General features: G+C 38.3%; 1 protein-coding gene and 1 long non-coding RNA gene across 5 annotated transcripts in view; both read right to left on the bottom strand.

The window, feature by feature from the left end:
- The window catches only part of LOC134745668 (uncharacterized), a 447,357-nt gene that overhangs the window by 117,562 nt on the left and 314,233 nt on the right, over nt 1–15,562 (bottom strand). The window lies entirely within an intron of this gene.
- The window catches only part of LOC134745620 (cyclin-dependent kinase 14), a 107,180-nt gene that overhangs the window by 29,382 nt on the left and 62,236 nt on the right, over nt 1–15,562 (bottom strand). For all 4 annotated transcript variants that reach the window (XM_063679723.1, XM_063679726.1, XM_063679727.1 and 1 more), the window contains exon 3: nt 11,920–12,072. In XM_063679723.1, the coding sequence (XP_063535793.1) occupies nt 11,920–12,072 (153 nt within the window). The remainder of the gene's footprint in view (nt 1–11,919; nt 12,073–15,562) is intronic.

Here is a 15,562-nt window from a genome sequence, read left to right as displayed (position 1 = left end):
AAAAAAACCTTCATTCAAGTTACACAGCACGCATCCTGGCGTTTTGTCCCTCATTTAAATCTCATCATCATCATCATCATCATCATATCAGCCTTTTATCGCTCACTGCTGAGCATAGGCCTCTCTTCGAGTACGCCACTTATCCCGGTCCTGAGTGAATCTCATCCAGAAGTGACCCGCAGTCTTCCGAATGTCGTCCACCTAACGAGCCAACGGACGCCAGGCTCCTTTCGTCTGAAAGCGGCTACCATTCCGTTAACATTTTGGCCCACCTGCCATCACTCTGCCTGGCGACATGTCTCGCCCAGCTCCATTTAAGTTTGGTAATGGCGTATCCGACGTCTTGCACCTTGGTGCGGCGTCGGATCTCGACATTCCTAACTCGGTCTTGAAGTTTGATGCCGAGCATGACGCCAGCTGCTCGAGAGCTGTGCCACTCGGATTTTATGCCCAGCTTCCTTAGTGAGCGTCCATGTCTCGGCACCTTTGGTCATGGTGGGCAGGACACATTGGTTAAAGAGGCGAGTTTTCAGGCATTGTGAAATGTCTTATAAATTTATTTAAGGAAAACTAGCTCTTTTAACAAAATAGTCTTCGAAGTGATCCAAACTGAATAAAAACATAAAGAGGGATATTTTGGGTCGGGGAATAAAACTTGACATAATTCATGTCAGTAAATGAAATGAAAGCTATTTCGTGTTAAGAGCATAGAACGTAACTACACCATTTGGAACCGATGACAGCTGCAACAAGTGGCACTTACTCTGTGATGTTATGCCAGCGTACTAACAAGTTACGATTCAAAGTAAATACTAATAAATCGTTATTGAACTGATAAAATCCTCCATTCTAAGCGTTTTATCACAGCTTTGTACGCAACGTTGAAACGTTCTCGGATCTCTGACAGCAATAAAAGTTCGAAAAGAGATTTGTTTGTTCCGAGATAAAGACGCCTGATGATGACAACATAAATAAAAGCTCATTCAACGAATCTGAATTCACTTGGCACACTTTTTCCCCTCATATTTCGCCAATAAATTACCAAAGCACTCTAAAATACAAATATTGGGAGGCTCGGCAATGACGGGCTGGAGCTCCTGACACAATTTCTCCCGAGCACTTAGCAAGCAAATTAATTCAGGGTAAAAACGCGCCGATTTAACCGCGACGTTGCTTGGAAGCTATTTTTCACTCGATATTCGCGCGTCAAGGGGCACTTTCTGGTTATTCGTTATTCCAAACACTTCCCAAACTCACATCCTCTTAGCAAACCAGCATAATTTTACCTAGACCTAGGACGCTTTTGCACTGGTTTGCCTGAAGCAACTAATCTGTAAGTGATGAGATTAGCCTGGAAACGCGTTAGCGTCACAAAGACGAGATATCGATGCGACTGAGTAAACACCGAGTGAATAAATCACTAGCTGATAGCATAGCGGCGCTATAATCGATTCAGAAATATAACCTTTTAGGGATGTAATTTAAGCATTAGGTTGCCTTTTCAGTCACTTCACTTGATCCGTTTGATGAAATAGCTGATTGTACATAGGTAGCTGGTTGTACATAGGTAGAATCAGCTATTGAGTTACGATCATCAAATAAATGTATGATCGTAACTCAGCATAAAATGTCATCATTGATTTAGAAAGAATATTGGACTGTGCAGATCCTCTACGAGTAATATCTATGAAAACTTAAACCTTTAACTGCAAAATGTAAACGTAAAATTCTGCTGCATAAGTCCAAAATGACACTAATAAAATTTACAGCCAAATTTGTCTTTTAGTCTAGTACAGTAGAATTGGTATGTGGAATCGGCCATATCCAGAACTCAAATAGATCTTTTTCAATAATAAATGAATCACTACCGAGTTAGCTGAATATACTTCGTTAAGCCCCGACGAGAATATGATTTGTCCGCGATCAAAGAGAAATTTATGGATATCACGTAGGCAATTCCGATGTTCATAGTTGCCCTTTCGCGGATATATTTGCGTTCGCAAAAGAAAATCGTCTGAAAGTCGGGTCGCCGTGTACATGTGATCAACTCGAATCAATATGGGAATATTGGGGGCTTAAATCCAATTAAGACTCCGGAATCCTCCAATTACCAACAGAATGATTGTACGAATACTACGTGACAGGTTTCAATAAATATCGAGTCTATGTTTTATATTTTCACTTTTCATATTTGAGAAAAACTACTTTTACACTTTGTAATGTAAGTAAAACTGGTTTTCAGTGATATAATTTTGTTACTTTTAAAAATCTTGGTACGTTTAAGGAGACCTATCGCAAATAATTACTTTAGTACTAATAGTAGTTCTCATCAGGTATTTAATATCTTCACAAGGGGATGAAGTTTAGCCAGCATTAATAACCGGAAGCAATACCGGAGTACCTGCGGTCAAAATTCCAATTTGTTATTGCACAGACAGGTCGTGAGCTCCGTTCCTCCCGTAAACTACTTAACGTCAGTCTCTTTCCATCGCTCCGGTTTTATGAGTAATTCCTTTACTATACATTCGTCTCTGGAACTCCCTCCTTTTTGAGATACGGCAAGCACAGAAGAAAAGTCTCGTGAGTAATACACATAATAATCTGAAAGCAGGTTTATATATATATTATTTATTGTGTGTGTGTGTGTATATTATATGTATTATGTATATGTAAGTATTTTATCTACGTAAGTAAGTATATTATATCAACATGTACCTATGTTTAGAATAATTAGTACTATGTTGTTAGTACTCAATACCTATTGTAAATATTTCCCGCATCCTATTACTATTTGATCTCTGTTTGGCCCAAAGGTTAACTGGTAGAGAATGCCTTCTGGCATTATGTTCGCCTTTTATACAACCTTTACTGTGCAATAAAGTTTAAATAAATAAATAACCAAAAGAACTATTGTTGAAACTGAAAACAGATCCAGTAACTTACGCCCGACTTGCCTGAGACTCGTATCCTGGTAACTTGCGAAATTAATAATAACTTATCAAAGCCATAACGATTACATACGGCTCGATTAGTACAATGCTTTTAAGATGTCACAGCGATACGATACCGACCTGTCAGTGTCAAGTAACGTTTTTGGTTGAATAAATGTCACTTTTGACACTAACAGATCGGATCGTATCGCTGTGACATCTTATAAGAATCGGGCCGATAGGCAATAAAGCGACGTTTAGACTAGCAAGAACTTGCATGCAATTTACGTTACATTGCGGTATCTAATCAGACTTTTGAATACAGTTTACTTTAGTAGTCGGCAATGTAACTTAAATTGCATGCAAGTTCTTGCTAGTCTAAACCTCGCTTAACGGATGAGTGATGGAACGTGAGTTACGTGATGCTCGCGTGCGCGGGTTGATTATTTTTATAGTACAGCGAGCATGTAGGTGACTGGGGTGGGATGACCTGAGGGACCAGAGGATCCTTCGTTATGGCTGGACGTGCCAAATTACAGAAAACACTCATATACAAGTACTTATAAATAAAGGTTAAAAATGTTATTCTGTAAGGGCACATATTTACTAAATTAAATGCTCGCTAATTAGTTAAATCAATTTTATTTCATTACAGAACTGTTTTATTGGCCACATATTAGATATTTATTGACCACAAGCCACAATTAGTAGTATTGAATATTGTTATTTAGATCGTGGCTAATAATTTAGAAATGGGATTGCTTTGACTGTCGATGTAATTTTTTTATGTTACGATCATTATTTCTCCGCAAATAAGCACTAAGGGAGCTTTTATATACGTCAAATTACCTAATACCTAAAGTAAAACGAAGGTTAAAAAATACTCTAATAGATTACCATTTTATAAGATTTTTATGTTAAAAGATTAAAGATAGGTTATCTATATAGGAATTTAGTATAGAAATCGGGTTATTCGCTTGACTGAGCGCCTCTTGAGTCTCGTGACTGTTGAGGGAGCGTCGGGACGGCATAATAAGGACTTCACTTATTAGCCGTCTGTTCGCTCATACGGGTAATACGCACTCGCTTCAAGTGGAAACATTTCAGCAAATTTCTTTTATACCTCTTGAAAAAAAATTTTTTTTGAACGTTTTGAACATGCATCTAACCAGAAACGTCACTTTTGACATTGACATATCAATTATCATATTATATCCATAACAAATCCAGATCAAATTCATAACATGTTATTACAATGAGATTACGCCTATTATAGCAGTAGCATTATAGTAATATTTGTACGTAAAATGATAAAACTGATTACAAAAACTTTCTAATTTTTGGAACATAGTACCACAATTGAGACGAATTTAAGAAATTTGTCATGCTAGGTAAACAAATACACCTACTTACTTGCAAAATTAACAATAAAACGCTCGGTGTAACATGAAAACGAGCTGCATGACGAAGTTGAATGGCTAAATAAATTAAGCAGTTCATCTGTACCATATGTTTGAGATGTCAATACATAACCATTTCCACAAGTCTAAATAAAAATTCAACAAAAAATTATATTCAATTGACCCAATTTAGTCTCCTGGCAGATATAATATCGTATGTCATCCACATGTTATCAAAATGTACGATCGCTTTACTATCGCCATTACTTTCATGTCAGGTCAGGGGTGGGGTATTTTACGAGCATAGGCTTTTGACGGTTTGAATGCACGTAGATATCCGTCATACTGACTTGCAGGCCCGTGTCTTTCATAACCCAATAAAAATGTTTATTACCCCTGAAAACACTGCGTCATTTCGGAGTTCCGCAGTACGTCACTAATTAAAATGGACAGGCGTCTTTCGTCGAGGCCCGAACAAATGGCAATTAGCCTAATTATTATTAACACACAAAGCTCTGAAATGCGTGCTCAGTGAGACATTTGTTAATCATTTGTGAGTGGTGAATACGGGTAAAAAAGGGTGGCAGCATTTTCCTACCATTTGGAGTAGAATGCGTCCAAGTCGTCCCGCCATCTCCTTATCGGTCTGCCTGAACCCCAGCCTGCACCGTCTATGGTGTTCCGTCTATGGTACTCAGTAACCATTTTGACCCACCTTTTCGGGTGCATGCAGTTATCATTATCATCATTTAAGCCTGCTATCGCCGACTGCTGAGCATAGGCCTCTCTTCGTACGTCACTGTCGTCACTTATACCGGTCCTGGGCTCGTCTCATCCAGTAGTTCCCCGCGATCTTCCGAAAGTCGTCCACCCAACGAGCTAACAGAAGTAACAGAGGCTAGAGGCGCTTCTTTCATCCGAAAGCGAACACCAATCCGTTAACATTTTGGTCCGCCTGCCATCACTCTGCTTGGTAACATCGCAACATTTAAGCTTGGTAAGACGTTACCTAATACGTCCACATCTAAATAGAACCGGATATAAAGATAATGCAATGTATGCAACAGCCGTGAGACCTTATAAAAATACAAATAGCTGTACAAAGTGCCACTGCAAATGGCAAAGTAAGGTTTCACATGGCACCTAAATGTCTAGACAGGATGGAATTGCCAATCCATTTACTCTATTATTATGATTGCGTCCGTTTGGTCAAAATATTTGATTTCGTTACAAAGAATTTTAATACACACGCCAGGTTTTCCAGTGGTTGATCAAACATTACAACGAATATAGTAAAATATATATTTCCCAGATCATGAATTCAGGTACAGATTTAGCCCAAAATATATTTTCCCCATTTACTGATCAAACACGCCAAAATTATGTTTGAATAAGCAAATTCCAATATTGAGAATAATATACTTCCAATATTGGAATCAAATTAATCAAATTAAATTTATTTCGAAGAATTAATTCCCAGAAACCTGGAAATCGTTTTAATACCTTCATTTGGTCCTAAGTGCGTGTAATCCGAGTTTGTGCAAACGGCCTTCTGTCAAGGGCCTTGATCGAATTCTTACTGAACCAGAGTCCCGATTACCCTATATTTGACTCCTCAAAAATCCAAACAGGAGTGTCCGAGCAAAACAAACAACCACAAATTGCTTGTTTATTCATTCATGGCACTTTATAAGATTCCCCTTGGCAGTGAAACAATGACTTGTTTACATACTAAGCAGGCTTGTTGTTAGTCCGATCAATCCCAAGGGAACTTGTCGCGAAATTAACCTTTGTCAGTTTGTCACTATATAAATAAGAGTTCAAAAGTCTCATTAACAGTTGAGTGACCCAGTGTAAGGCGATGTTTATTCTAATGTTCATGATGAGTTGTCGGACTATTAACTGTGTGGACTCGCCCTTTATTTTAAGTTACTAGCTTCTGCCCGCGTCTTCGTTCGTCTGCGTAGATTAAGTAGGTACCTAGTAGGTAGGATATGGAATCCCACTACAAAAGTAAATTCCTACCACCTTTTCATCTAAACTATGCAATAACTTTTCACGGGACTAAAACGATCTCCACACCAAATTTAATAAAAATGAAGAGGTAACAAACAGACATACCTATAGACACTTTCGCATTTATAATAAAAGTAATGATTTTTGTACAAGCCCATAGGTATATTGGGAAACAAATTACGAAATATTTATTCAGAATAAGGATCCAAATGCGTATGACACGTAACTCTGCTAAGACCTTTCTGTATTAATGGCCGTTACGATCATAACAACAGGTTTTGAATTAGATCTGGAATAATCTGGATTTGATCAGTCAGAGCCAAAAGTTATATATCTTCAAGCAGAAACGTCTCTTTTGAGACTGACAGATCATGCTCGTGTCTATAACGAATCCAGATCAAATTCATAACCTGGTATTGCAATCAGAATACGCCTCCTGTTATATCAATTAAATGTTTCGGCCGCATATGTTGTCCATCTCCTAAACAAAGGCGATGCCCTGGTGTATAATCAAGTACAAATTGTACAAGCGGCGTGATTGGTCGATAAATATTCATGCTGTGTTTATTTACTCATGCCATAGAGCAATACGGGCGTCAACCGTACATGTAGTGTTTGTAAATCAGTGGTTTAACTTCATACGAACGTCGGCTATTAACTGAATACCAAAAACCGGCCAAGTGCGAGAAAAATGGCAAAAAAATCACGTTTGTTGTATGGAAGCCCCACTTAAATATTTATTTTATTCTGTTTTTAGTGTTTGTTGTTATAGCGGCAACAGAAATAAATCATCTGTGAAAATTTCAACTGTCTAGCTATCACGGTTCATGAGATACAGCCTGGTGACAGACGGACAGATAGACAGACGGACGGATAGCGGAGTCTTAGTAATAGGATCCCGTTTTGACCATTTGGGTACGGAACCCTAAAAACGAGATATTTGAATTAGCAACGTAGATCCAATACACCAATTGCACCAATATCCCGAACTAAAGGCGAATCCATTTAAGTTATATTTCGTCAACTAATAGTCTTTAAGAAAGCGAAAAATAGACTCTAACCCAGACTACAATTTATACTGCAATGTTTGATGAATGAACATTGTGCAAATACTGATCAAAGCATAAATCTAACACATCAAGATATTATATTATATTATATTCATGTGTATCTCGATGTTTTAGGTTTGTTTTGATTATACGCCAAAATCTTTCACGTTCGACTGTACGGTTATATTACAATTACAACGCAGGTCAAAAAAGGGTGAATTACCTTCGTACTAGCCTGTAAAGTCTAAGTACTGCTTTGACATTGTATACTATGCGCGAACGTATGTTATGGTTGACTTAACCGCCACTTGTTAGGGCTGTAACGTTTATCGAGTGTCGACAGGATTGGGGTTGCTTATTGAATGAAGCTGCGTATTTTCACGTTTCGCCTTATTGCGGCAACAAAATCGGCAAGGGAGATTAAGTCGTATTGGGAATTACTGAACGAATATTTTCTACAAATACCGAAGGTTGAATAATTCGAAAGTTCGTAAGCCATGTTAGGCTAGAATTGTTTAGAGTTTAATAAAGCTGGGAGATAAACTAACAGAAACCATTTGGGAGTTCATTCTGCCGGACTAACCCAATTGGAACGTACGATCAAAAGAATTTACTTTTTTCCTCAATAATGAGAAGAATTAGTGAGCGCTCTGAGCCAACTTTTACTCGTAGACGAATCGTCGATGAATACGAGTATGTATATAGGTATGCTACGGACGGTACTAAGTAGATTACGGATGATCACAGGCGACTCTCAAATGATAATCAAAACACATAGACGTCACGCTTCTTTTGAAGTTTTATTATACATCACGGGGCCTGGGAGCCTAGCCAAGATGTCAATCAAAACAAAAAATGTATCGGGATGAGTTTTTCTACGAAAAGTCACGTGACTATTTTTTATTTTAAGTTTCGAGGGACGTTTTTTATCAACGAGTGTCATCTTGGCTAGGCTCCTCTCCTGGTCTAGTGACAATAGTTTTCAGAAAACGCCAATAGAAATAGAAACTTAAATTATGTATGGAAATGAAGACACGACTTCACCGCATCTGTCATCCAGATATAGTTTTACGCACGCACGGAAGATAAGTACTACGGGGCTACGGCGTAGTGCTACGACTGCTACGAGCGTTCACGTTAAATCGTTTCATAAAAAAATTCATCAAAACTTGCGTGAATAGAGAAGATAATGACAGTGAGAAATGTAACTATGCTTATAATACAATCAAGCCTATCTAACTTAGCAGCGAATGAGATAAATGAGTTAACTATTAGGTAGTAAACAACTGAGTTATCCCAAAATAAGTACGTAGATAAACAAGGCGCCGCAAGCATGTTTACGTTTACACTTTCATTACGGCTTCTATTAAGAATTTACTCTGGTAAATCTTATATTGTATAAGGGACGGGGATAATAGTTATTTATGCAACAAGTGCGGAAAGTGTATGATTTCCGAGGAGTGGAATGTTATTCACGAGCACGAGGGAGCAAAGCGAGCGAGTGTATAAAGGAATACGAGTCGGAAATCATCTTTACGCACGTGTATCATACAATGTTTTACTATGCATTGTGCGAGTAAATAAAAAAACATATCATGGCAAATAAGTAAAATTATTAAAAAATTGAAAATAAAAAGCACTAGTGCGGAAAAGTAGTACTTTCCGCATGATATGGCTCCGTAGGAAACGCACTTTTCGAGCACATGCATTGTAAAAACCATTTCGAGATACTTTTGACCCCTTCACAACTTAAAACCTATTTTACAGTACATATGGAGCTACTTTTTCGCACTAGTGCGTAAAGTGCACTTTTTGTGCATATGTCGAAAGTTTAAAGGGCCATATGTACTGTAAAACGTTGTTCGATACACGTGCGAATAGGTAATTCGCAACTCCTGTCGATTTAAAACACTCCCTGCGGTCGTGTTTTAATTTATCGCCACTCGTTTCGAATTTCCTCTTTTCCTCACTTGCATCGAAAATAACTATAACCTACACACATGAAATTTGGCACATTTATTTAAACCCCTTAATTTGTCTAGAATACAAAATTTCATAAACGTAGCTCAAACAGTTATTCATAAATTAACGTTTAAAAACCGGCATTTTTGTGACTGACTGACTTATAGATCAAAAGCCAAGTCACATCCTTTATCATCCTTCATCCTTCAGGATTTTTTATACAGCACAGAATTTGGCACCCATATAGATCTCAATTATTTTGTCGGCGAGTCAACAATGACACATTCTTAATATTGAACTTGGCTCTCATTTCACGTTTATGTTTTTGTTGTAATTTCTATTACTTACGAAACAAGGCATATATTATTCACGTTTAATTACATTTTTTTTACCTACGAGTACGTCCCTTGCGTGTCGTAACGCTCATACTTCACTCGGACCAAAATTAATTATTCGAATCAAATTACTGATCATTATAATTCTAGCGTTTCATCTACATCAAAGCTCTTAATTGTTTTTGTCGTGTCGCCCGTACAAGTGCCGCAATCCCAATAAAGGCCAACAGCTAATGAAAATTGATGATTAAACTAAAACAACACTCTTCTGGACGAAATTGTGGGTAAATTTCGGGTCTAACTTTGGTAGCGAAGTTTTGAGATTGTTTTTAATGCTATTTCTACGTGTTTGAAATATGTATTGCTTAATTCTTTAAACTACGCTCATCTGTTTAACAAAAAATTAAGCGCTTATGCTTTTAGTTTTATCCCGCGGTTTTACACATTTGAGTGAATATTTGTAGACAGTGTAAGGGGTAATGTTTGGACATACACACGCAGAAAGATACGAATCGTCTCTTCTGTTCCAGAAAGAAAGTCTAATATCAGGTTGTGTTTAATGTAGTTATGGATTGTATCGAAATTGAGAGCGTTAGTTTCACCTGTATGTTCTCCTGCCAGAAAAACGTAGATCTGCATGTCCAAGACACTTGAGACAGGGTTCGGAACAATTCGAGAAATATACGCACACCTTTTGTTTGTGTTGTGCTCTTAAGACCTAAGAAGCGTGTAAACATTACCGTTGGTAACGATTGTCACGAATCGTCACGACATTTATCCGAACCTCAAACGACAATACAGCGGGAAACGAGCAATAACGACAAGGGCACGATAACGCCGCAATGCGACGAAGCTAATGCGTGCGCGTAGACTACATCCATAAGATACCGTATGAAGCGCACGCAACCTACACGATGATAATATTGACAATATAAAAAGCGGGCAACAAGCAATAGCAACTAGGGCACGACAATGCCATAGATTTCGATTTATTTATTTCATAATATGAAATTACAATATAAATTATTTTTACACTAATCTATACGAATTTATATTACGATCGTCAAGTAGGAAAATAACAATTGATTATAATATGTATAAAGCTAGTGCCAATGTTATGAAGTACGTATACCACATATAATACATATATACCTAAATGCTGTGATACTTAGAAATATTGTGGAATTGAGACGTGAACATTTTGTACTTACTACAAATTAACTCTGGGATTTATTTCTGATTGACTGAACGGTCAAGCTCACATACCTACTTAATTGGAATTAAAGCACCTATACAGAATACGTGTTGATTTCGAGCCCAAACTATCCACCCGACAGGCAAAAATTTGAGAAACAATAACGGTGTCTTTTACGTCAATGATTCTAAAGCCATCCTGAGTATTTTTCCAAATATCTTATCAGAAGGTATGTTAGGGTAAGGCACGTGCTATCTAGTGGGTAGGGATCTATATGCGTACGACACTACACGATACTTCAGGCCCGGAATGATGCCCGCACTCGAGAAAGATGCAATTAGTGATGATTAACGATGATTAGCGTTGCATTAAAGAGATCACAAATGACGTATATGTCGTTAGTGACGATTACGGTTTTTATTGGCAACACTGTATGTCTGGGAAATATTTTTACTACTTTTAGTCCTAATTACATACGCGGACTTTGTAGTTTTGTTTGATTTGTATGGGTAATTTATCTGCGTGACTTAACTTCTGTTCTGTGGCTGTGGCTTTTTGCTGAGGGCGGTAAAGAAGTGACCATTGTCCTATAATTGTTAGCTTTATTATTCATGGAAAACGCCTCAGCCAAGTAAGAATAAACGTGAGAGTTGCAAAAAAAGTAACCTCTTTTTAATTTTGCAGTATGATGGAAAACAATAAGCCACTAGGTATTAATGCCGCCATAACATCGTACACATCAGTAGTTATTTCAGACACCTCTGGTCAAAACCACCTGTGCAGCCGCTGACGAACAACGCGAAGCGATTGACGACTGTTGGATGTATGATGAATTTTACTGTTGGGTGTACTAACCGTAATGCGAGTCCTTGTCGTGCGGTATGTTCCCGTTAGGCTCGAGCCGGTCGAGGCACTCCTCGGAGTAGGCGTAGGTGAGCTTGCCGCCGCGTCCGCCGTTCTGCCGCTCGCGGCACTCGCTGGCGTCCCCGTCCTCGTCCTTAGTTGTATGTATGACTTGTTGGGTGTACTGACCGTAATGCGAGTCCTTGTCGTGCGGTATGTTCCCGTTAGGCTCGAGCCGGTCGAGGCACTCCTCGGAGTAGCCGTTGTAGGTGAGCTTGCCGCGTTCGCCGTTCTGCCGCCCGCGGCACTCGCTGGCGTCCCCGTCCGGCTCGTCCTTAGTTGCTGTAACAAAAAGAAAATACGTTAAAAAGTGTAGAGGCAAAAAAAATGTATGTCCAGTGAGCTGGCGTAACGCGAATATACCTTACTTCGACCCACTCAGAAAATTTGTGTAAAGCTAGAATAAGTAAACGTGTTATTATCAGAATAGTAAAAGAGACATTGCAAAGACAATTGGAAAACTTATAATAAAATGGCATTACTAGTCACAGACTTGTTAAACGTGCCTTGGGCGAATAATTCCAATTAAACTGAGCAATATCGTCGAGAAACGCACTAGACTGCATCTAAATCTTCTAGGATAAACAAGAAAAACAATTTCTGTAGCGAGTGGAGTCGAGTAGGCCCTTAGAATAATGGCAGCAGACAAGTTCTCGCGATTTCATCCTTTGTCGCGCGGAGGGGGGTAGACGGGGAACAACGAGACGCTTGTGGCTTTACCGTCAAAGAATATCGTGGGCGACGATGCCGCAATGGCGTGTATCCGACATTTACACTGATAATCCCTGTCAGTTTTGCTGTGGCTCGGTTTTATAAACATCCGTTAGAGCTTTTCTCAGATCAACTCATTTTGCAGGTTCAGCAGTTATAAATTTAAATATTAGGGGACATCTTACGCAGATGAACCTAGCCCCAAACTAAGCAAAGCTTGTATACTGAGTGCTAGGCGACGATATACATACTTACGAGTATATAGATAAATACATACTTATATACATACAAAACAGTCATGACTGTGAAACAAATATTTGTGTTCATCACACAAATAAATGCCCTTAATAGGATTCGAACCCAGGACCATCGGCTTCACCGGCAGGGTCACTACCCACTAGGCCAAACCGGTCGTCCAGTTAACCAGGAACTATTAAAATATGGCAATGTTTGTCTGCCCGTATGCCCGTCCGCGACTTATGCTTATAGAAACTTGGTGCTAACAAATTTGGTGCGCGATTGTATACTGGCACCAATGTTCATGTCGACAACCTACAGTCCTACATTACTCATGTCGAAATAGTGGTAAAGAAAAATATCAAAAAAACTTTGCAGAACCGGATTAGAAGAAACTCATAAACTAAAGCTTGACGTATTAATTACTACCGTAAATAACCTTTTTGTTCTTCTCGGTCGATAGATTACACGCAATGTGTAAAAGACATTTACTACTGTTGGAATTGTAATATTTTTTATTTACGTGCAGTGCAGCTACAAACATAAGTGATCATTAGCAGACTAGTAAATATTCAAGACGAACAACCTACATACAACACCGCGTTCATCCAGTGACATTTTACTATTTTTCTTTTACTTAAACTTAAGTTATGTTATACAGTTATGCCCTTTCGCAGTACAACCGACAACACTCAGCCTCAGAACCCCCTGAGACTGACACCACAGATAATCCTCGACGAATTCAAATGGGACATCATTAGTATCATTACTGACTGACAGACACCCGTGTAACGATTAAACAAAGTTCGGGGCACATTTGCGGCACGTGAAATTAATAGCGCCGAGACACTGAACAATGGTGCGATGTTGTCTTCGGGAAGTGGCTATTAAACGCAGTGGATAAATGGCAGGAGATCCAACTTTTAATGCGTTAGCAGTTTGGATTTGGCAATTTGGAATAATTGGCAATAATTATTTTAGGAATCTGCTTTCGTGACAAATCTCAAAACACCCAAGTGTCCTAAGTGATAATTTCATTTGTATATTATTTTGCAAATGAAACTGTCCTATTGTGACAATGCCAGGGTTATCATAATAGGACAGTTTCATCTTTTGGCAAATTAATTAGAATGTAAAAAGAGCATATGGAAAATTTGGTGATCGGTGTGACAGAGTTATGTAACAAAATTTGCGACTATCAATACTAATTTAGTAATTTCAGTCTAGTTAGAAAAGAGCAAATTAGCCAAGTCATGCTAATCTGACATACGAAGCCTAACAACAATTAACTACTTTAAACATTAGGCAACGTTCGGCACGTCCTGACGCTGTATATACCTACGAAATGTACAATAAATAGCCTTGAGTGTTATGTTATGACTTTTTTAAGGTACCAGGTAAAATACAAAAATACACTTATGATACGAGGTTCAACATAAATTAATTAGCAAATAGGCCAGGCAGTACCAGTACATAATATAAATAGCCAATATTTATTCAAGTGCAACTAAACTAGCAAGTGTTAATGTAACCCCGTTCTAGCATCCATCATCACATAATATAAATAAACAGCGGAATGAAAAATAGTTTGTAAAAATGTTACGGTGAAGCGATCAATCACAGCTACCCGGCTACTTTTCACGAAATGTTTAGACAAATATAAGTAATTTAATGTAAAGTATTCCATATTATTGAAGTAGTGAAAGTCAACACAAACATGCATGCAATTATATACTACACTAACATGTATTTAAACGCAAGTTACCATCGCAAATTTATCGATTTACCTGTTCAATTTGTTTTCTAAAAAAATATTAAAAACCTGATTCTCACAGAACCTGATCTTTTTGGGTTCTTCGAAACGTCCCAAAAATTTGTATGGAAATTTTAGTGTCCACTACGTCACGTCACGCACATACAAGTGAAAAAGTTTGTCACGCTAAAACGTGACGTAATGGAAGCGACATTTTGATGGTATCTTTTTTAATGGTAGGATGGACAATGCTGACGATTCTGAGTAGAATGAGACCAAGAAAGTCCAGATTTGTAAGAATCAGGTTTTCAGTATTTGTCGTGGGTTCAACCTCCGTGGTGACCTGACATAGACCGACTGACTGACTGGCTGACTGACATACATTATTTGGAACGACGGACATTTAAATTCAAAATTCAATATGACAATCACAAGACAAAATCTGACTAGTTCACGACAGACAACCGAACAAGGCAGACGACGACGACAGACCATTCAGTATTTATTTTAGAAAACGCCCATTGCGATTAAGTAATTCCAAATATTTTTTTACAGACATTTTCACTGAGGCACCTGTTTATATATTAATATATAATATAAGCGGCATTGAGACGTCAATGGGCATTTTCACTTAACTGTGTAAGTGTGTACCATTACCTGTCGGTTAGCAGTCGTCACAAAACTGACGGTCAATGTCAAATCCCATACATTTTGTCAGGAATGCAACGGTAAGACGTTACTGAAACACGACTTAAGTCGCGCTTTAAAGTTCAAGTTAAAATGAAAATACCCTAATACAAACACAGAAGTGTTCTTATCCCAACTTAGTTGTTACGGTTGTTACAATCGAGAAGACCGTCTGAGTGTATACCTATACTTGAGAGCATTGCTAAAGTGACAAAAATATTAAGGGGTTCTTAAGGCGCTTTATGATTCATCGCGTTATCCCGGCATTTTGCCACAGCTCATGGGAGCCTGGGGTCCGCTTGACAACTAATCCTAAGAATTGACGTAGGCACTAGTTTTTACGAAAGCTACTGCCATCTGACCTTCCAACCCAGAGAGGGAACT

Source organism: Cydia strobilella, chromosome 11, assembly GCF_947568885.1.
Source record: "Cydia strobilella chromosome 11, ilCydStro3.1, whole genome shotgun sequence".
NCBI lineage: Eukaryota > Metazoa > Arthropoda > Insecta > Lepidoptera > Tortricidae > Cydia > Cydia strobilella.
The sequence above is the reverse complement of the archived record's forward strand: the minus strand, read 5'-3'. Positions and strand labels throughout refer to the sequence as shown.